General features: G+C 39.5%; 2 protein-coding genes across 2 annotated transcripts; both read left to right on the forward strand.

Moving 5' to 3' along the window:
- Positions 1-248: 248 nt before the first annotated feature.
- Positions 249-9,029, forward strand: LOC139652476 (E3 ubiquitin-protein ligase TRIM39-like). The gene is made up of 8 exons (XM_071529563.1): positions 249-479; positions 2,091-2,681; positions 3,660-3,755; positions 4,182-4,415; positions 5,665-5,812; positions 6,285-6,311; positions 6,915-7,090; positions 7,677-9,029. The coding sequence occupies exons 2-8, from the start codon at positions 2,094-2,096 to the stop codon at positions 8,052-8,054; spliced, it is 1,647 nt and encodes a 548-aa protein (XP_071385664.1). The 5' UTR covers positions 249-479; positions 2,091-2,093; the 3' UTR covers positions 8,055-9,029.
- A 2,465-nt stretch (positions 9,030-11,494) lies between these two features.
- Positions 11,495-22,296, forward strand: LOC139652466 (C-type mannose receptor 2-like; the record flags this gene model as incomplete). Its single annotated transcript, XM_071529551.1, has 8 exons — positions 11,495-11,600; positions 11,802-12,170; positions 12,844-13,087; positions 17,852-17,910; positions 18,672-18,887; positions 19,992-20,183; positions 20,900-21,235; positions 22,202-22,296. Coding segments are annotated over exons 1-8 (1,548 nt in total), but the record flags the coding sequence as incomplete, so codon positions are not given.
- Positions 22,297-22,590: the final 294 nt, after the last annotated feature.

The raw sequence follows: 22,590 nt of genomic DNA on the forward strand, positions 1-22,590 counted from the left end.
ACCCGTTGGACTCAAACGGCACACCCATGAGGCAAACACTCACCTCATCCTGTGTGAATACTATTATTGTGTATTTACATAACACACCCACACACACATACACACACACACACACACACACACACACACACACACATACATACAGGTTTGCTCAGGGTAAAGGTCATGCTACTGCATGTGAGCATAATAATATTGGCTATGCAAACTAATAGTAGGTTGTGTAGTAAATGCTGCCATTTTCAGATGATGTAGACACAGACAAGTGGACAGAGAGACCAACAGTCGGCTCAGGAGAGGGAGGGCTGGGCTGCACTCTGATGAATAACTGTGTTGACGTTAGATTTTCCTGTTTCACAGCTAGCCTAACGTATTCACACTCATTTATACTGCAGGAGTCACCTGTCCTGCTGTCAGCGAGCAAAGATCTGTGACCGACCAACTCTGTTAGCCAGAGGAAAAGCAGCTTCACCTAAGAGAAAGTAAGTGTAAGCATACAGTAAAGGTAAAAAGAATAGACTAACCAGGTGAATCAAAGTGAAAGCAATGATTTCTTATTGATTTTGCCTTTTAAATCCTCTTCAGTCATGAAGGGGAAGATGTACTGTAGATAAAAGGGATGACAGGTTTTTTTTTTGTTTTTTTTAAATGACTGAGACAAATATGGTACAGCACATTATCAGGAAGTTGTTCAAAATGTTAACTGCAGTCAATGCACAGTTATACGCTGTACAGTAGGTTGCGTGGGTGGGTAGATAGCTGACATCCTGTGTAGCAAAATAGATTCACACAGACTGATGAGTCCATATGAAGGGTTTCGCGCTAGATTGTTAAACATGCAGTTTAGAAATGTTACTTGAAATACAGCAGTCAGAAGTTCAAAAATATAGCCGGGGAAAGGTCTTAAAGTTGCTAATAATATAAATGTTTTTGCATTAGCTTTACTTTCTCTGTTACTTTGCTAGAATACTTGTCTCCTTTTCATTCTGTGTACAAGTTCCACATCTACATGTTGATAGAAACCAGCCCAAAAGGCAACTGTGGATCGATAGAAGTGATTATAATTGGTGTTACATTGTTTCCTGGTTATTGAGAGACTGTATGACGAGAGGGGCTGCAGTTATACACAAAGTATACAATTTACTTGTTACAATCGGAGCGGATTTGATGAATAGATCTCTGGTATTGTTTTTAAAGTGAAACTTGAACCATACAGTAACTATCCTGCATAATAATATGCAGTGTACAGTATCAGTGTCAAGGCAGCAGGGGGGCATAGTGAGTAGGCAGATCACCCTGCAGTTTCCCTGTTCATTATATCATTATAGTTATTATTATAGGATAATGTTGCTGTAATGAGTTAATTGTATGCTTCAGTGGAAAGTGAGGGTGTGTCTGGTGTGTGTTTTTAGCAGAGGAAAAAAAGACTAATACACCCAACAGACCAAACAGTGCAGGGTGTTGCCTGTGAGAGAACAACTATGTTTGACACAACTCTAGGAATGAGTCCTGAATTTCTGGACATACATGGTTATATACACAAATGCATAGTTACAGTGTTGCATTACGTCAATAAACACGTAGTTACATGTATATGAGCAGGTGAGAGTTTTAACTCAGGGCACTCGTGTTCAATCCAATTTGAAAAGGATATTTCTGAATGAAAAGGCCAAAAGTTTTATTTATGCATCAATTTAGTGAACATTTTGTATTCTACATAGATTTTATCCCGTATGTCAATCTCCATTCCTGTTGAATGCAAAATTATCCATTTTCTTTCTCTTGAAATGTTCTTCATGTATGCTGTTGCCTTTATACTGCTGCCACATTTAACAAGGTGCCCTTTTGTTAAAAAGTTACTTTACTCTGATAAGCTACTTTTTACTTTTTTTTAAAACAGATTACCAGTGTGAAATGCACTTGTAATTTCACTTCTATTTCAGCAAAGTAACAGTTTTTGTAATAGGATATTTTTGTACTCTTTCAACCTCTGACAATAGTGTTTTTTTGTGGCTATGGACCTCTGCACACACTTCCTCTATCAAAGATCCTCCTGTGTCACAAACACCAAACTTCCTGTTTCTGTCCTCCAGAAAATGGCGTCCTCAGGCAACCTGTTGTCAGAGAAACAGTTCCAGTGCTCCATCTGTCTGCAAGTGTTCACCGACCCGGTCACCACTCCCTGCGGACACAACTTCTGCCAGGCCTGCATCCAGAGCGTGTGGGACAGCAGTGAGGTGTGCCGGTGTCCCACCTGTGAGAAACCCTTCACCCCCCGGCCTGAAATAAGCATCAACACAGCGTTCAAAGAGCTCGCGGACGTGTTCAGGAAGATGACGGTCAGCGTGTCCGCCCCGCCCCTATCCGCGGCCGAGCCGGGCGAGGTGGTGTGCGACGTCTGTGCCGGGACGTCCGTGCAGCTCAAGGCCCTGAAGTCCTGCCTGGTGTGTCTGACCTCGTACTGCGAAGCCCACCTGGAGCCTCACCAGAGAGTCGCCACCTTGAAGCTCCACAAGCTGATCGACCCGGTGGAGAACCTGCAGGAGCGGATGTGTAAGAAGCACGAGAGGCTGCTGGAGATGTTCTGCAGAGACGAGCAGATGTGCGTGTGCCAGTTCTGCACCGAGACCGAGCACAAGAGTCACCGGGCCGTTACCATAGAGGAGGAGAGCGGGGACAAGAGGGTACGGGTACTTTGTATTAGGGGTCGACTAATATGGGTTTTTGAAGGCTAAAATATTTAGATATTTTGTATGTTTTCAACATGTTTAAATGTTTCCATTTTCATGTCCAAAAATGTACAATTTTTCAGTGTTTTCCCCAGAATTGTGTTCTTGTCAGTAAGGAAAAGCCACTAAAGGAGGAAAAGACACTAAAGCTCTCTAGGGTTAGCAGCTCTTTTTAGTCCAGTTGACCCTCCGCACATAGGCTATTCAATGGCAGGACTCCTCTGGGATAGATTACTACAATTAAATAACTATGTGCAAAGAAAAAATCATTGCAGGTTTTACAGACTGTTTTTCTGTAGCTGTGGTCACGGATCACGGAGGAACCTCCATCATATCGACCGCGTACAACACTGACTGGCCAATGTCCAATATTTACGTCCACCAAGGAGGTTATGTTTTCGGTGCCATTTGTTTGTTTGTCTGTTAGCAGGATTACAGAAAAGCTACCGGCACGATTTTCATGAAACAGAGCGGATCCGGATCCGACTCATGAACAAGCTATAATAGCACGAACCTTGGCGGAGGTCTGCGCTCTCCGAGTGCCCTTCTAGTTAATAATATGCCAATATTGGCATACCGAAATATCAGACTAACCCTACTTTGTATGTATGCAAACTAACTGCATGGCTACAATGTATGTGTCTGTCTTTATGTTTACAGTAATAATGCAGACCTGGGAAATGTGGCTTTGGCCTTTGCACTCCTTACTATCATTTGCTAGTATTGTTAACAATGGAATAATTTATTCTACTGTCACACACATTGCAAGTCGCTCTGGATAAACCATCAGCTAAATGCCTAAAATGCAAAAGTGAAATGTAAATGTAGACCGACCGCAGAGAGACAAACTAGTCACCAACAACCTACAAACAACAACAAACAAACAATGTACTCTACCAACTAACAATGCATACATTTCTCTGTTTGCCTTAGATCCAGATGAGGAAGACTGAGGCAGAATTTAAGCAGATGATCCAGGAGAGACTGACCAAAGTGGAGGAGATCAAACGCTCTCTGGAGCTCAGCAGAGTGAGTCCTGATAGAAACGCTCATCAGTACTGTTTGGATTCAACAGGTGAATTGAGCAGAGGGGGAAAGAGTCATGAGGTGGACAGAAAAACTCTCTTTCTTTTGCTCTTACTCTACTGTCTCTCTCCACCTACACATATAACCCACAGCTGAATGCAACAGGTTCACGCCCGTTCTCTGGGGGTTGTTAAAAGGCATTCTGGGAAATGTAGGAAGTAGACGAGGATGGTTTTGGGAAAGTGGGTACACCAAAAAAGTAAATTACAACACTTTATTACAAAATAACTCCTGGAATGCGTTGAACATTGCAGATTCATGATAGATAAAAGTGTAAGAGTATCTAAATGTAAATATACATTTATATCTGAAGGCTTAATTTCTTTCATTTTACACACAGATGTGTATATTTTTTTTATCCTCAATCAGATGAGCTCAAAGAAGGAGACGGAGGAGAGCGGTCGCCTCTTTACATCTCTGATTCGCTCGGTGGAGGAGAGACAGGCTGAAGTGAACGCGGAGATCGAGGAGAAGCAGAAAGCAGCAGAGAGGAGAGCGGAGGAGCTCATCAGCCAGCTGGAGCAGGAGATCACTGAGCTCCAGAGGAGAAACACTGAGCTGGAGGAGCTGGAGCACACCGAGGACCACCTCCACCTCGTACAGGTTAGAATCAGCCTTAGATATTGACGAATACAGGATCTTTAACTTTACAAATATACATTTATGCGGGGCAATAGTCAAACAGATAGAGGCTTATGATCAGCATTTTGAATCAGAGGAGTAGTTGAGGAAATCTGGGAGGGAAAAGTGAAGAAGCAACACTCTCGTGTCCCTTGGAGACAGAGGCTGCATTCGGATCCACATCACCAAGTTGTCTTCCCTTGATATCTTCCCTCCACTGCGCCCCCTAGTGACGAAATGTCTGACGTACAACAAGTAAACCCTTCTGGTTCTCAGCAAGGGAAGACAGGTGGGGAGCAACACAAGTCAGAACTAAAAAGCCCTCGCTGCTTTATATAGGAAGTCCTATACATTTACTCTCAGAGACAAAATAAAAAAAAGTTTTTTTCCAGCGAGACGAGAAGAGTTTTACTCTTATGTTTGAAACCAAATAAAACTAAAATTGTTTAGTCTCCATAAATCAAATAAAGCCTTTTTGAGGATATTGGGTTATTGAAATACTTGAAGCACTGCATCTTTTGACAGCCTGCCCACTTTTGAATGGTGCAGCATTATGAAAAATTTTAACGCAGAAACTATGTCAAAACTGGAATTAGCCAAATCAGCTTACATTTATAGGATATACACAATTTTCTATCAGCCATCGTTCTGTTACATTCAGCATGGATTCAGAGACCAGATCAGAGCGGTGGATTGTGGGATACACTTCATTCTTACCTTTGTGGAAAGGAGGAAAAACGAGGGAACAAGGGAGAGTTAATGCTCTGTTTAACTGAAGTTGGAACCGAATTACACTTTCTTTGTCAGACATTTTTCATCCTGGCATTTTGGGGATTCCCCCCTTGATTCAAGGGAAGACAACATCCAGAAGAAAGCATTTTACGTGGAACCGAATGCAGCCAGGTCATCTATGTCGCATGTTGATGACATCATAACTAGGTCAAGGGAAAAACCATGATAGAAGCTACATACAGTATTTTTCTTTAGAATCAGTTCCAATTCAAGGACAATGTTTACACCTGACGATTCTTGGATACTGTGGTAAAATGTAGGAAATAGGGTTCGACTAACATGGGTCTTTAAATTACACCTTTCTTATGCCAAAAACAAGTATTTGATGTTTCCCTCTGAATTTAATTCTTGTCAGGGTGGAAAAACCCTTTGAGTAATTGCGATGAATAAATTTGACTTGACTTCATGCGTGTTCCCCTTTGTGTTTGCTGTGTGGCAGCGGTTCCCCTCTCTCAGCTCACCTCCGCTCAGCAGAGCGTGGTCGGAGATCGGTGTCCACCCCGACCTCTGTGTGGGGACTGTGAGGAGAGCGGCCTCTAAACTGGATGAGACCTTGAAGAAAGAGCTGGACAGCCTGAAAGAGGAAGGTGAGGTGAAGCAGTCTGTACAAATTTAATTGGCTGTTAGCGGATGACATTTACCTGTAGCTCAGTTCAACTAGTTTCAACTTTTTTGACGTACTAGTTTGCAATATTTTCATGCACTGCTTTCTGTCACTCCGTGTCATCCGCATAGATCTCATTCTCAATACATGGGATATTGTCCATTATTTTGATTTATCACAAATGCTCATGTGAACGAGGCTTAAGGGTTCAATTCTGACTGGGGCATCCCATACTGATAATGTATGCACTCATAGTACTGTAAGGAGCTTTGAATCAAATGTTTCACCACATGTAGCACAATAACGCACTGTTTAATGTAAGAGTGAGATGCTCCCCACTTTGTAATCAGATTTCTTACAGGCATTTTCCCCAAAGCTTTGTTGCAGTCTTCAGCTAAAACCTTTCACTTAAACTTCTAAAACTGAAGCACTACGTTTTCTTTTTTTCATGACAGAGTTGAAGAGGATGCAAAAATATGCAGGTATGACCTCACTGTACACATGTGAATATCCACTGCTGTCATAGTATCATATATCAATGTCATATAGGGTCAAATGGATTTTGGTATGTTGACTTGATTCATTTACTCTCGTTCACTTCTTTGGTCATTTGACACTCACCTTCCTGTTCATTCATTCATTCATTCATTCATTTCATTCATCCATTCATTCATTCATTTACTTATTTACTGATTGAGGGAGTGAATGAGCCACGCATTTAGGAGGCCATTCATTCATTCGTTTATTCAATCTTTACTTCTTACTGTTGATTTACTTATGTTTTAATTTACTCCTTTATTACTATTATTATTATTATTATCATTATTATTATTATTATTCACATATTCCCCCACATTTACCTATTAATTCACTCCATTCATTCATTCATTATTACTTTTTACTGTTGATTGTATTGTTTGATTTTGTTTACTCCTTTATAAAGCGTTTGCAACTGTGTTATTGTTATTATTATAATTAGTAGTAGTGGTAGTACTTGTAGCAGCAGTAGTAGTTGTATTAGTATTAAGCAGCAGTAGTATTAGTATGAGTATTAATTGAACTTATCTCCCACGTTATCTCCCCAGTCGACGTGGTTTTAGACCAGGACACCGCCCACCCCAACATTGTCCTGTCGGCCGATGGGAAGCAGGCGGGCCGCGGCGACCTGCTGCACATCCTGCCCGACAACCCCCACCGCTTCGACCCCGTGCTCTGCGTCCTGGGCAGGAGGGGCTTCCTGTCCGGGAGGTTCTACTTCCAGGTCGGTGTGGTCTTTGATATTCGGTTACTTCATCACAAACCATAGAGACCATGGGAACAGCTGCAAGTTTGAGAAAAAGAGGATAATGTCATGTTCTTTTGATATGCCTGTCCTCCTTTGGGTTTTTGTACATTTATATGCAAATATAAGTGAGTTGTCATGACAGCACAGGACTTTTGAAATTCTGAAACTATGAAACTTTTCAATGGAGTACATGTGAGAAGTGAAGAGATGACCGTTCTCCATCTCTTTCTTTGAACTTACCTGATTGACTACTATAATACATGCAAGAATGGAGTGTGTACATTTTGTATTTGCTTGGCTTATCACTGCACCAAGCACTTTTTTATACGTGGTTTCAATAAATATGTAACTTTTCTGCCTTGGCCACTGTTAAAGAGCTGCTGAATGCAACTCACATTCTTTTTGTCATCAGTGTTTTCTCTTGGAACCACAAATCTGAGCACATTACCATGCAATTTTGATGAATTTGTAACAAATTATTAATCATCTCTCTTGAATCAATCTCGACGTTGTACCATGCACACACACGCTAATCTGCGTATTCTGTTACATCCTCGATTAGGTTGCGGTGGGGACGAAGACCTTCTGGGACCTGGGTGTGGTCAAAGAGTCGGTAAACAGGAAGGGGATGATCACCTCCACCCCGGACAACGGCTACTGGACGGTGCGTCTGAGGGGCGGAGACGAGTACCGCGCCCTGGAATCCCCCTCCGTCCTTCTCCACCTCAAGGAGAAGCCGCAGACGGTGGGAGTGTTTGTGGATTACGAGGAGGGGGCGGTGTCGTTCTTCGACGTGGAAGCCAGGTCTCATATCTACTCCTTCACCGGCGGCTCGTTCACCGAGAGGCTGTTCCCCTTCCTCAGCCCCAGCGTTAGCGATGAAGGGAGGAACGCGCCGCCGTTGGTTATCACGGCTGTCAATCACGAGACGCAGGCTTAGGGACGCGCCCTTGTCTGCCTTCTAAAGCTGCGAGGGAAGTATTCCTATTAGCAAGAACTGACACAGTACTGTATTGTGTAGGAAAACTGCAGGTTTTTGCACATTTCAAACATTTTTCAGATCACAAACCCCCAGAGAGACAGACATTAGAGCCTCGGACCCCCATTTGATGATATTTTGTCCCAGGGACCCCGATATTTTACATTTTTGCTGTTTATTTAGTATTAAATTATGAAACTGTACCTGTATGTGATCAGACTGAAGCCTATTACAATAGTCATTGTTATACATTCTCTAATTGGGATTATTCCTAGTGAATTCAATTATAGCGAAACTAGTCCTGTTTTCTGTGGGACCTCCTGGACCCCACTGATCTAGACTATAATGCCAATTGCCAAATTTTATCAATATTTATCAAACCTCTCGGTTGATCTAGGACCATAGACTGAATCCCCATAACTGATTCTCAATCATTGTGATCTGAAAGGCAAAACAGATCCTGGGTCTAACCATTGCCAGCAATGTTTAGTGTTTACCTGCCTTGAGAAAGTGATTAAAGTGATCAAATGATTGGTTGCTATTGTGTTTTGCAATTTTGCAGATTTTTTTATTTTATTTGGACAATACATAGACATTCTGCTGACCTAATTACCACATTACCCTAAATGGACAATGACCTGTCTGTGTATCGCACACATTATGAGACTGATGCATTGACTAATACGTTTCAATCAGTGTTTATATGGTGTTCTGATTTTCCAATAAAGAAGGATCCAGTTGTTACTGTTGACAGTTGGACTCAATATCTTGTTTACAGCCTAAAAGCTGTGCGCGCTTGTTCAACCCTTTGTCTGTTTTGCAAAACCTTTGCATCAGTCCAGACGGACCAAATTTCCATGTGTTTTGCATTCTTAGAGGACATTTTCTAAACCATCCAAGTGTGACATAGAAGGAATCACTCAGTAAGAAACCATATAAAGGTCAAATTAAACTGCAGTCGACTCTTGTTATTGGCCGATTACAATAAAACTGTGTCTCATGTGTCCTGTTTACAGCCAAGAGCCTTCACACAAGCCTGCTTCCGTGATTCTGACTTGTGAACACTTGTGCTGTATCAAACATACAAAATATTTTACTTTGGGACAAAACTCCTCTTTTTGTTCTTTTCTCTGAATGAAGTCAAAAGAGCTGAGGTTTACATCATCAGGTAAACGGACAGGAACTAACGGGAAGTCTCCTAACGAGGAGTCCACGTCTTTTGAATATTTGACTCAGGTAGATCAGGTGGTTTAAAAGGCAGCACTGAAGACAAACACGAAGATCACACCTGGCACTCACATCAAAGAACATCTGCTTTCTTCATCACAGGTTAGTTTTATTATCACAAGGCCGGTAATGATAATGGCCATGATGATAAGGATGATGCAACTGCTAGCCTACCAAACCTCATCTTAAAACCCATCTTTTTATCCTGGCTTTCCATTGATTTTATATTGTGTTCTTTAAACTGGCTGTTGTTGCTCTTTTACATTGTGATTATCTTATTATTTTTGTTCAATTCCATTTTTGTGAAGCAGTTTGTAACTCTTGGTTTCGAAAGGTGCTATATAAATATAGATTTACTTACTACTACTACAAGCACTAACAATAAAAACTAACATCAACTATATTTGTATGTCTATACACCTGTCTATAACCTATATTCATGCTCATACGTGTTCTCAGTGAAAAGCAATATTACCTGACTATTATAGTCAATTGTTCTGATATTTTATTGATCTTATCGCCCTTGGTCATAAGATAACTAACTGGAGGAAATAAATGGGGCATTGGAGTTAGACTGCAGTATTCACAAACCTGGTACAATGCAGATTTGGACTGACACTATGGCTACACAGAATAATTATACTAGGACTAGTTCTTAAGGAGCAAGTGTAAACAGTGAGCAGAGAGACAAACAGCTACACTGAATGTATAAAACATTATGGCCGTGGGCTTTTTCCTTAGTTATTGTTGAATTACTGTTGAAATACGATTGCACTAAGAGTACATAACCCACATGTAAGAGCCATTTCTTGTTAAAATATATTTTATTTATATTTTGTATCTCTTGTATGGATTTGTTGATTCTTTATTAACTGTTTTGATTAATTTTGCAAATGCTTAACATTTACTTGTGTAACACGTAGTTTATGCTCGTCTCTCATTGGCTAATTACTCTCAGCAGAGAAGCATCAGGTGGATTATGCATTTACATTTTCCTCCAGTAGAGAGATGCTCTTGAGCTAGAGTGCAAATTAGTTTTTGACCTTGTCCTGTACCATGCCTTTTTCCCTAATCCCCTTGTTTGATTTGCATATCCTCTATGTAAACTGTACAACAAAGAACATGGAGTGAAGAGCCTTTTTTTTAGTCACGCATCAACCGTATGCTGAAATTCAACAGTTGAAATGAGCAGAATATACAGAATAGCAAGAAAGCGGCACTTTCACCGCAGCTGAAGAAAAAGAACAACAGTATATTATACTGAGTTTACAAAATGTTCAGACAACCTTCTGTTTTGCTGAAACACAGTCAGGTGAATCCAGGTGAGAGCTGTGATCCTTCATTGATTTCACCTATTAACTTCACTTCACTTCAACTTAACTTCACTTCACTTTTAACACAAAAATGAAGTGGAGGAGACCTAACTAACTAACTAACTAAGCCATGCATATCTCGGACGCCACTGATCGGATTTTAACACAACATTGTGTAATGATGCAGCAAATGATGTCATTGCTACGATCCGGCATTTTCGTAGTTACACCGATTTGCCTAAGGGGGGGCGCTACAACATTTATTTAATAATTAAATAAATGTTGTATCTGTAGGTCACGCACAATATCTCAGATGCCACTAGATTTGCTACTTTCTGGCATTTTAAAAATTGTACTATTGGCCAAATGTTTGTTTACGTGTTACCGATTGTCCGAAGTGGGGCCTGCATCATTCATAGGGGATAAAATGTTTATGTGTTTTAACGTGGAACCAGGATGCCATATGACTAGATTGCATTGTTTCAGTTAGTAGCAGAGCGCTAGGCTTCATAATATTAACTTCCTCCTCTCTTACCTCTTGTCTTTTTCACTGGGCTTCAGTCTAACATTACTTAGCCTGAATAATGGTGGTTCTTTGGCTCCGACCACTGAGGTTCAACTCAACCAATGAGATTATTTCGGCCTCCAGAGCAGTTAAGACTCTGAAAAATGCTTGTATAACTGAAACGCCAATGTGTGTAAAGTCAGTGTGAAAGTGCCCACAGTTGGTGTATTATTTGTGGCCTTACCACAACATTTTCTCCATTTGTCGCCACTCCTCTGTATCTGTTGTCTCAAGAAAAGAAAAATACTTTTTTTTTTTTTTAAATCACAACTATCTTAATCTCTCTTGAATAAAATCAATTGTACTTGAATTAATTACTCTTTATGCATTCTTTCCTTTTCTTAAAGTGACCACGAAAGGACAATATGAAGAGGGAGATGTTTTTCATTCTGCTAGTCTCAGGTGAAAGTAATGCATAATATGTTGTAATATGTAGACAGACAATATTTCCTTGAAGATACTGAGCTCCTACTGGGCCGTCTGGTGAAAAGTTTACGTGTATGTACATTTCAGAGGAATTATGCATACGAAACTGTGTGTAATACAACAGCTAAACAAAATCCTTACTTTTGTGTTATTCACCGAGCTCTGATTCTTCCACAGGTCTTTGCCATTTCTCTTCTCCTCATCTTCATCGTCACTACCAGTTCATCAACCAGCCCATGACTTGGCATCAAGCCCAGAACTACTGTAGAGAGGAGCACACTGACTTGGCCACTGTAGACAGCATGGAGGACATGAAGCAACTCGCTAGACTGGTAAAAGTTGGCGTCAGCAATGTCTGGTTAGGTATGTACAGAGTTTGGGGCTGGACACTGTCTCAGTCAGATGACTACCAAGAGGGGGAAGCTGAATACTCGAACTGGAAAGTCAATGAGCCCGGCAGGAAAGGTCATTGTGGGGTTATGTCAATGGCAGGAGGATGGAGAGCAACAAATTGCACCCGTCCTAAACCCTTCTTCTGCTACAACGGTGAGAATGTAATGCTCATTACCGGATTGTGTTGGTGATATGATGTCTTCCTATGGAGAGAGATTGGACTCAAGATTAGTGACAAATGCGTGTATAATGATCACATCCACAACATCCAGAATGTGCAGGAACAAGGAAAGAAATAAAAAAAAAAGAAGAAAGTCTCAAACTTACGTCACTGAATGTGCGCATGCCACTTGATGCACAAATCCAGATTCAACACTTCACAAGCCAACTTTACATTTCAGAATGCTTATTGCAAAAAATAGATATGGAAATTTTCCTATACATTTGTGCGAAAGGGAAAAAAACTCACAAATATTTATCCATTTGTACAAATCCTTGCACACTCATTTAAATGACCATTTACAAGACACAAGTTGAGAGATATTTGTTTGTGGACTGTAAACACATTTGTGATGTGTCTTGTTATTTATGGATCATTATACACACATTTGTCAATAATATTGAGTCCAATCTCTCTCCATATCTTCCAGCCAAAATGAATAAAAAAAATGAAAATGTGTCAGAATGGTACATTATCTTCACGAGTCTTACTGGCTAAATAACAAGGAGAGTGAAAATATACTAAATCAGACAATGTCTCAAATCCATTGGATATCAACTCATTACAATGTAATCCATGTATTCAAACAGCTGATGTTATTTGCAGGGTCAGCAACTGAGATTTCAAAAAGATTTATATTGGTGGAGACATCCAGGCCCTGGTTTGAAGCCAGGGACTACTGCAGGAGGCACCACACAAACCTGGCCAGAATGCGGAATGAGCTTGAAAATCAGGAGATGCAGAAGATGGCACCAAACAGCGCAGCCTGGATTGGGCTGATGGGAATGGTCTGGAGGTGGTCCGATGGGAGTGAATCCTCATTCCAGAGCTGGGAACCAGAGCAGCCTTCGTATGGAGGACATTTAGATTGTGTTGTACTTACCCTCAACGGACATCCTCTTGGAATGTCAGACTGGCTTTGCAACAACAACCTACCCTTTTTTTGCTACAATGGTAAACAGCTTACTCTACCATTACACCTGTAGCTTTTTGCCATAGAAATGAGTGCCCACATTATGTCTAAATTTTAAATTTAAATATACAAACCAGCAGACCTGGATCAAAAGTATTATATACAAACCAACAAACCTGGGTCAAATAGTATTATATACGAACCAGCAGACCTGGGTCAAATAGTATTATATACAAACCAACAAACCTGGGATAAAAGTATTATATACAACCAACAGACCTGGGATACAAGTATTATATACAAACCAACAGACCTGGGTTAAAAGTATTATATACAAACCAACAGACCTGGGTCAAATAACATTATATACAAACCAACAGACCTGGGTCAAATATTATTATCAGATACTTTTTATGGTTTGTTTCAGCCAATACCACTGTCAGAAAGTTTAGAAATTCACAGGAAAGTATATGAAAGACAATTTTGCATATTTTTCTATGATGATGGGCAAATAACCCGTCACAGTCTAGTAACCGCTTCACGCCGGCATCTCGAGTCACCCTGTCAGGACTTATTTTACAATAATGGTCGCTGTACATTATCTTGTATATTATATGACTACTTAGAAGAGACATTGATCATTTGACTAAGACTTCAGTTAAGCTTCTAACCAACAATCAAAAGTGTAGTGCTCTAAACAACTTAAAAGTCATTTTGGAAAAATCTTCCCTAGGTTAGCTGAGTGCAGTAGCTCAGTCATTTTCTAACTGTAGTGGCTGAGTCAACGTATTATTTACATGTTCAGCGATTCTCTTCCACAGCAGTTTGGTGTTAACAGGTGGAGATTTTGAAGTCAACGCAGCTGGTCTCACTCTAATCATGCCCAATTAAATTAAATGAACTCTAAAAAATTGATTATTCATATTCTTATCAGTTCCAGTGAAGGGACAGGTGGTGAAACTGCAGCTGACTTCTAGCGATGTGGACCTGAAAGATCCTGCTGTGATGGAGGCCATCTTAAAATCAGTGAGTCTCACTTTCAACAAAAAACAATGTCACTTTTTACCTTTGAGGAAGAACATCCATTTCTGCACAGCTTGCATAAATGAGGTCATTGAAATTACAAATATCTGAACAGAAACTACTTACGATGATAATAATGATAATAATAACATCAAACATCAATAAGTCTTTAAAATCAAGGGTTTCGTTCCAAACCACTGTATCCATTTCAGAAAAAAAAATATTACCTAACCCTAACCCTATTCACAGATTACTTTACAGTACAACTTCCATAATATTGCTTAGGGAGTTCAGCACCTTTTTCAGCACTGCCCTGCTTCACATTCATGCCGTTACACACAGTCACACCTTTGAACGGCTCCAGTGCAAACACAGTTTCACTGCTGCTGCTGGCCGCTGAGTGATGGACATGTCTTGTTTTGGAATTCAACTTTTTATTTCCCTTTTCTATTGGACAGGTGGAAAGGAAGCTGAGAGATAAGGGGGTGTCTGCAGACTTAAAGCTGAGCTGGAGGAAGCCTCCTGAGAAGGAAAACGATGGAAAAGCAGAGAAAACAGGGGTACCTTGAACATATGAAAGGGTGTTTATTCCATAATCCATACTTCTTATTCTAATATCTGTATAATCCATATTGATTGTTCTAATATCTACATAGAGCATATTTTTTTAATTTAAAAATATTTTGAATATAGCCTACTGTGTGTATAATCCATATTATTTTAATATCTGTAATATCTGTGTAATCCATATTGCTAATCCATATTAATCTTACTATTTCTTCTTAATAGTGGTTTATTACAACAATAATACGTAGGAAGATCATCTTTACTGTTATTATGGGTACAACGGTGATGTAATAAGTATGAGTAAACAACATCCCTACGGGTATTATTGCTTCTATACAAACGTTACCAATGATCAACGCAGATTGGACTACAAACATTTCTTCGAAGCAGAACTGCTCTGGAGGCAAAAATAATCTCAAAACACACTGTTAAAAAAAACACTCAAAAACACTCAAAAAACACTGTTAGACTGAAGCCCAGTGAAGAAGTCAAGAAGTAAGAGAGGAGGAAGCTAATATTATGAAGCCTAGTGCTCTGCTACTAACCTTCCAAGTTCAGACTAGCCAAATTAAGCAAGACTTCTGCCCTTCCAAGATCATTAATGCCATGGTCATAAATGAATGAAAAAAGAGGTCATTGCTGTTTATTAGTCTTTAAATTATATTTTCACCAGAGTTCCTTATTTTTCATTTAACTTGTGCACTGTGGTTCTTTGGCTCCGCCCACTGAGGTTTAACTCAGCCAATCAGATTATTTCTGCCTCTAGAGCAGCTCTACCTCTGAGAAATGTTTGTACAGCTAAAACTCCAATCTGCTATAAAAGGTTCTTCAAAGTAGTGTACTTAAATAAATAAGAAAAACAGCAGGGGAAACAAGAAAGATCACTTGGTTACCACAAGAGTTTGCATACCAACCAACAAGGCACAGCTACTTGTACTGTATGGCACTTATTAGGACAGTTGATAACATTGCTTGGTTGTTACATTACCCATTGTATATTCTTGCATAACAGTCTTGTGTAACAGAGTGAACAAAATCGATCCTGTATTTTTGTTTTGCTCTTTCCAGTGAATCCCTTTGAGGTTTTAACAGTGTGTGTTGTGTTTTTGTGCCTTGTTCTTGTAAATACTCTCACTTTGTCTCACTTTCAACTTGCAGATGTGACTCTTATCTGCAGCTGATTGTTTCATCTGTTGTGCACACTTTAAACTTTGCCATTTGCAGCACATCTATGAGTGTATTTTATACTACTTTTCATCTTAGTTTATGTCAGTTCCAACATAGGTTGTATCAATATGTTGTCGCAAATCTAAAACATGGATGTGTTGAAGGAGAGCATGTGGGTGCTGACTGACCATGACCATGTAAGTCCTGGCATGATGGTGGAGAAGAGACCTTGAATGATGATCCAGCATTTGAAGACACATTTAACTGTCAAATTATTTCTGTTTGTTGCTCTTGCTGTTTTGGTAGAGGCTTCACCCATTTTGAGTTCATTTTTTAACTGTCATAGGTTGCAAAATCATTGTGATCTGTTTTTTTCTTCTAGTACTATAAATATAACAGATGTAATAACTCTCTGCAGTGATGAAATAAATAACCATTTATACAAAATGTCCAAGATGGGTTTTATTCGTCCAAGCAGTGACCTTTAATCAAGCTTGAAGCGCAGCATCTACTTTGCATCTAATTTCCATGTGGTTTGTATCCTGGGGCACAGACCTGAGAGGATGTTTTCTAAATCACCCATGGCTGTAGAATAATTTAAATAAAGTTACAAATCAAAGAGCAAGCCACTGTTGTGGGGGACAGGTCAGGTTGGCTTAGAGGAACATTAGAAAGTCTGATGTAGTTATGTGGAAGTGGCCAAAAAGGGTTAGGGTTAGGGTTAGGCATCTTCATCTTCAAAGAATATTAATTTCCTTCTGATCATGTGCTATATTATGGCATGTGTTTACTAACATAAGAGTGGATTGCATTAAATTACATTACATTACATCAGGGCATATATGTTTCTTAATAACATATGAAACATTAAAACAAAATGCTATATATCTATTTTGGGGGGGGAAATTGTTATCTCTAGTTCATTATTTAATGCCTCTAAAATATAGAGGATCCAGTCTGTACAAGTGTTTTCATTCATAGCAAATATAACAAATTTTGTTGAATGAACCGGCTAAGAATTGAATGTCTGATATTGAACTGGTAGATAAATGGAGAGTGATGAATCTGTGTAGATAGATACTTCAACATGGTCACCTGTACTGACCAAGCATCCTGGTGAGACTAAAAGATTGTCTCTCTCTTCATCACTCATTCTACACCTAAGGCGTTTTGCTGCTGCTTTTGTCCAGAGAGATTTACAATGAGTGAGCTAAGGAGGAAGTGTTAGTGTTTTGCTGTTGGGTTTTGCTGGAGGACACTCTGATAAAAACACATGGCTGTTGCAGGAATCAAACGTTTCATGGTCTGATTTACAGGACGGTGTCCATCCTCCACCTGTGTCCTGTGAGATGTCTGTGTTTTCCTGTAAACTCAGTCCAAGCAAAACTGCATATTAGTTTACATCCTGTTTGCATCAATCTGGACAGGAGGAGTTTCTATGTATTTTGCATAATTATTTTATCCAGTGTGTTTGTATCTTTCCAAACCATGTACAGATTATTTTCTATTATCTACAGTATGTAGACAAACTGCAAATTTACAAATTTGATGCCATATGCAATAGCTTCAAATTAGCATTTTGAACTATAGAGAACATTAGAAAACATTGTTAGTGGTCAAGAGCTTTTTTTTTTATTTTTTTTTTTAGCTTTTTCTGTCATTCAAGTCCACTGATGGTGAAATGGAGAAACCTTATACCACAATTGTTTTAGGGTGTAATGCAAAAGTAATGTAACGAGTAGAGTAACTAATTACCTTTCTCAGGGAGTAATGTAAGTAAGTAATTCATTACTCTTAAGAAAAGTAACAAGTAAGGTGTAATTTATTACTTACCCAGTAACGACCCTGACACTGATACAGACAGAGGTTATCTAGGTGTAGGTGTGCCTCGCTGTCTCTCCGCCTCAGTCTCCACCCTGCCTGCCAAAGCTGCTTCTGACCCAGAGCAGAGAGGACAGGAGACACGATGGAGGGGAGACGACCTGTCGCACTCTTTGTCTTGGGTCAGTACATTTACTTGTGCATGTGTTTAAGTGCATCTGTGTTTAAACGTGTGTGTGTGCATGAGAGAGACTGCTTGCTTTCGGTCTTAAACTTTATATATTATCTTATTATAAGCTTATGATTCATGACGTCTCTTTTAAGGATTCATCTCCAGAATAATATATATATACATACATACATACATATACATATGTATATACATATGTTGTGGAAGAAAATTTAACATACATGTATGAACTGTGACCCTTGTTCCATAACTTTCTGTGACTGAGGTCTTGTTATCAGAGTGGCTCCTGGATGTCCCTGAGATGTCTATGGAAGCCCTAACTTATCTGTTCTAATGTCAGCACACCCTGTACATCCTTGGAAGATACGGTGCATAAAAGACTGGTCTTCCTATTCCTCTGGGAAGAAGTGTATGTAGCCTATGAGCTGTGTGCATCTCTTCCTCTCATGAGACTCCTATTAATAAATATATATTCAAATTAGACAAACCTCTGACTCAAGAACTTTTTCCTCAACATATGTATATATATATACATATTTATATATTTATATACATTTTGTAGAATAATTCATTATTGGATGAAGTTCATCATTCAGTGTCTCTAAATTATAGAGGATCCCATCAGTAAAAGTATTATTTACAGCTCAGGATACCTACTATCCCTCAATAAGTTGTTTTCATTTGTCTGTGTTAATTTTTGAGCATGTGTCATTTCTTTTTCCAAATCTATCTTCTCTCTGTTATTTTATACAGGGCTGTCTATGCTTTCATCTTGCCTCCTTCATGAGTATCACTTCATAGGAGAGAGAAAGAAATGGCCTGACGCCCTGAGCTACTGTAGAGAGATCTACACTGACTTGGCCACATTGCACAACATGGAGGATTTAAGAAAAATCCATCAAATTATTGATGACAACAAAGCAGTTGAGGATGCCTGGACAGGCCTGAAAAGAGAAGGCGAGACGACAGGTAACTAACTAGTTGAAAGCACTCACGGTACAGAAATTGCAATGCTATGTTTCAGAGCTTATTTTTTAAATTCTGAAGTTTTAAAGTGGTAATCTGCAAGATCCTTAGTTTTGCAACATGGCGGTCGCAGGAATCAAACGTTTCATGGTCTGATTACAGGTCCTGAGAGACGTCTGTGTTTACCTGTAAATTCAGTCCAAGCTAAACTGCATAGTAATTTACATACTGTTTGCATCAGTCTGGACAAGGAGTTTCCATGTATTTTGCATCAATATTTTATCCACTGTGTTTGTGTCCTTCCAAACCATGTACAGATTATTTTCTATTATCTATGTAGACAAATGGCAAACATACAAATATGAAGTCATATGCAGTAGTTTAGATCAGCATTTTGACATAAAACCATAGAGAACATTAGAAAGCATGGTGAGTGGTCAAGAGCTTTATAACCGTCACTCAAGTCACTCCACTGATGGTGAAATGGAGACTTTTTTTTCTCACACACATAAATACAAATGAAAAAATACATATGAAAATGGTGCGGATTATTACTTTAAACTTGGGTTATTTTTCTCAAGTATTTAATCCAATTTATACTCAAGTATGTTTTATGTTTAGGTCAAAGCAGTTATTCTGGACTAAAACATAAAAATAGGTTTACTGACATGAGCTAGAAAGTATTAAAAAATAAAAACTATTCCCATCCTTTGGCTGGCAACAAGTCATCAAATTACACAAGGACTCGGAGCATGCACTAGAGGTCTGCATGGGCCTGAAATTTAAGGCCAAGTCCGACCCGTACCTTCGTTGTTCAATTTATTTAAATTAATTTAATTTAGTGCCCGAACCCTGCCCACACCCCATCTGTTTAATAGAAAATCAGCCCAAGCTCGGTCTTAATCTAACAATTGCTGCAGGCCGGGTGGCAGACTTCTAGCGTGCACCAAACCTTAATGATTTTTGCTTGAAAGTAAGTATTTTTGTAAGGTATTCTTTTACTTGAATCTTTTTCTAGACACATGTACGCCAAGTCTGAAATTTAACAGAAGTTAACAGTGCGCTTGCTTGAGTAAAACCATCAAGTACTCTATTTACCTCTGCTAGGAGCCTCTGGGAAATGGCAGTGGTCTTTGGCAGATGAGGACCAATATGGCGAGGGTGAGAGGGACTACAGGAAGTGGGCTAGAGGACACCCTAAATACACAGAGGGGGACGAGGACTGTGCTGTGTTTGATCGAGGATACTGGCACAACACACACTGCTCCGAGAGAAAGTTCTCATTCGTCTGTTTGTCAGGTGTGTGTTGCAGCTAATGCATTTGCGTTTACCAGAGCTGGGGACTTGAGTCACAGTTTTAATCACTTGAGACTTGACTTGATGTATGAAGAGAAGACTTGAGACTTGACTTTACTTGGGTTCTGGTGACTTGGGACTCGACTTTGACTTGTACTTTGACGACTTAAAAAGGTTTCTAAAGTCTTGACCAAAGATCTTGTGTTTGTGTAAATGACTCGGTTTGAAAGTGATGAGATTTGTGAATTTAAATTCTGATTTCTGAATTTGTATGGAATGATTGAATTTATTGAAGTTGAAACTGATTATAGAAATCAAACTCATGATGCTCTTACCAAGTTTTTATCCTATTAAAACCATAGATAGATAGATATTTAGATAGATATTTAGATATTTAGTTTTCTTTAAGATATTAAATTGATACTGGACTCTTGATTTGTTCTGACTTGACTTGCTGTTCTACATTTAGACTTGAGACTTGACATTAATGACATGGACTTGACTTGGTAATCTACATTTAGACTTGTGCCTCAAGACTTGAGACTGACTTGGGATTGGAGCAAAGTTGACTTGGTCACACCTCTGGCATTTACAAGAGGAAATCATGTATTTAATAAATTACTGCATTTGTTGTTGTTGAAGTGAATAGGGTAGGACAGAATTACATTGAATTGCACTGAACTGAATCACTGAATTGAAGCGATGCTCTGTGGCTTTAGGGGCCGGCCGTGGTGTGTATACCAAAGTAGACGATCCAAAGACCTGGACCGAAGCTCAGCGCTACTGCAGGCAGCACCACACGGACCTGGCCAGTGTGAGGAACCAGGCTGAGAACCAGGAGATCCAGAAGGTGGTACCAGAGACGCAGCAGGTCTGGATCGGTCTGTTCAGAGACTCCTGGACTTGGTCGGATGGGAGCGACTCCTCATTCAGATACTGGGTTTCAGGAGCGCCTGTAAATAACCCACAAAAGAATTGCGTCAGATACTTCAAAGAAGGAGGAGGATTGGTGAATCGGTTATGTTACATTAAGAGACCTTTCATCTGTTACAAAGGTGAGTTGGTGAATTATGAGAAGGGGTGAGGTGGTGATGATAGTAACGGTGTGTGTGTGTGCGTACATGCACATTTGTGTGTTTGTGTGTGTCTGTCTAGTGGACATTTGTGTGTATCTCTGTGTGAGTGTATTCGTGTTTTGTGTGTGTGTGTGTGTGTGTGTGTGTGTGTGTATGTGTTCATTTAGGCCATCATCAGGTAGGACGCGTTTTCCTCCTGCTCAAATGAAACGATTACATTCCTCCACCACAAATTGGATTCTGTGACAATAACACAACATTTTCAGCTAAAAGTTGGCTAACGGCAACGTTTAGGCAAGTAAAACAACTTTGGTTAAGGTTTGGGTTAAGGTTAGGTGACTAAAACAACTTGGTTAAGGTAAGGGAAAGGCTTTGGTCATGGTTAAATAAGAAAAACATAGCCTACAGTACCAGTCAAAAGTTTGGACACACCTGATTGAATGTTCTATGTTTTTTTCTTATCTTAAAGCCATTTTGATCTAAAGGCTTCTACTTAAATGCTTGAAATTTGTTTCTCAGACAAATATAAACAGTGAACTTGATGCCTATGTATGAATTTCTTTCCAAAGCCTTTGTCTTTCCATCAAGGCAAAGGGCGGCTGCTTTAAAGAATCTAAAATATAAGATAGCTTTGATTTGTTTAATACATTTTTTGGTCACTGCATAATTCCATTTGTGTTATTTCATAGTTTTGATGTCTTTATTATTATTCTAAAATGTGATAGTAAATAGTAAAAATAAAGAAAAATTTGTGTGTCCAAACTTTTGACTGGTAGCACATGTGATCATGGTCTGTGCATATGCATGACAGCATGGGCTAATCAAAAGTCTCTGCATAACCAATGTGTGTGTGTGTGTGTGTGTGTGTGTGTGTGTGTGTGTGTGTGTGTGTGTGTGTGTGTGTGTGTGTGTGTGTCTGTTTTTTGCATATTTGTACTGTCAAAGACTCTCGAAGGCAGGTGCTGAGACTGAAGCTGAGCCCACAGGACTCCTCTGTTGACCTGAATGATCCTGATGTGATGGAGGCCATCTTGAAGCTGGTGAGTCTCTCTTCCACCCCACTACACCGTACCATACACAGGCCTTTTCTCATCATTACCGCAGCCTGACATTATTTCCAGATGACAACAGACTTCTTCACCTCACTTGCTCCCTTTGTGCCTCTGTCTGCTCAGTAGTTAAAGTTGATGAAAGAAATCATTTTAGCCAATACCTTGATGATAAGAAATATTAGAAACCGTGACATTTAGTGACAGTCTCACTTTTTTATAAAAGTCTGTACTCTTATTCCCATTTTTTATTCCCAGTATTTACTCCTACTTAAGTTTTATTTA

Source organism: Centroberyx affinis, unplaced genomic scaffold (assembly GCF_046629955.1).
Source record: "Centroberyx affinis isolate AG114_WGS23_722 - 3 ecotype Tasmania unplaced genomic scaffold, CSIRO-AGI_Caff_v1 ptg001801l_1, whole genome shotgun sequence".
NCBI classification, from domain to species: Eukaryota; Metazoa; Chordata; class Actinopteri; order Beryciformes; family Berycidae; genus Centroberyx; species Centroberyx affinis.

What these genes read in the sequence shown, in the direction of transcription:
- LOC139652476 (XM_071529563.1), top strand. Translation starts at nt 2,094, where the DNA reads ATGGCGTCCTCAGGCAACCTGTTGTCAGAGAAACAGTTCCAGTGCTCC. An exon ending in GGACAGCCTGAAAGAGGAAG is followed by an intron (nt 5,813 to 6,284) that starts GTGAGGTGAAGC and finishes TTTTCATGACAG; the next exon opens with AGTTGAAGAGGATGCAAAAA. An exon ending in CCGGGAGGTTCTACTTCCAG is followed by an intron (nt 7,091 to 7,676) that starts GTCGGTGTGGTC and finishes ATCCTCGATTAG; the next exon opens with GTTGCGGTGGGGACGAAGAC.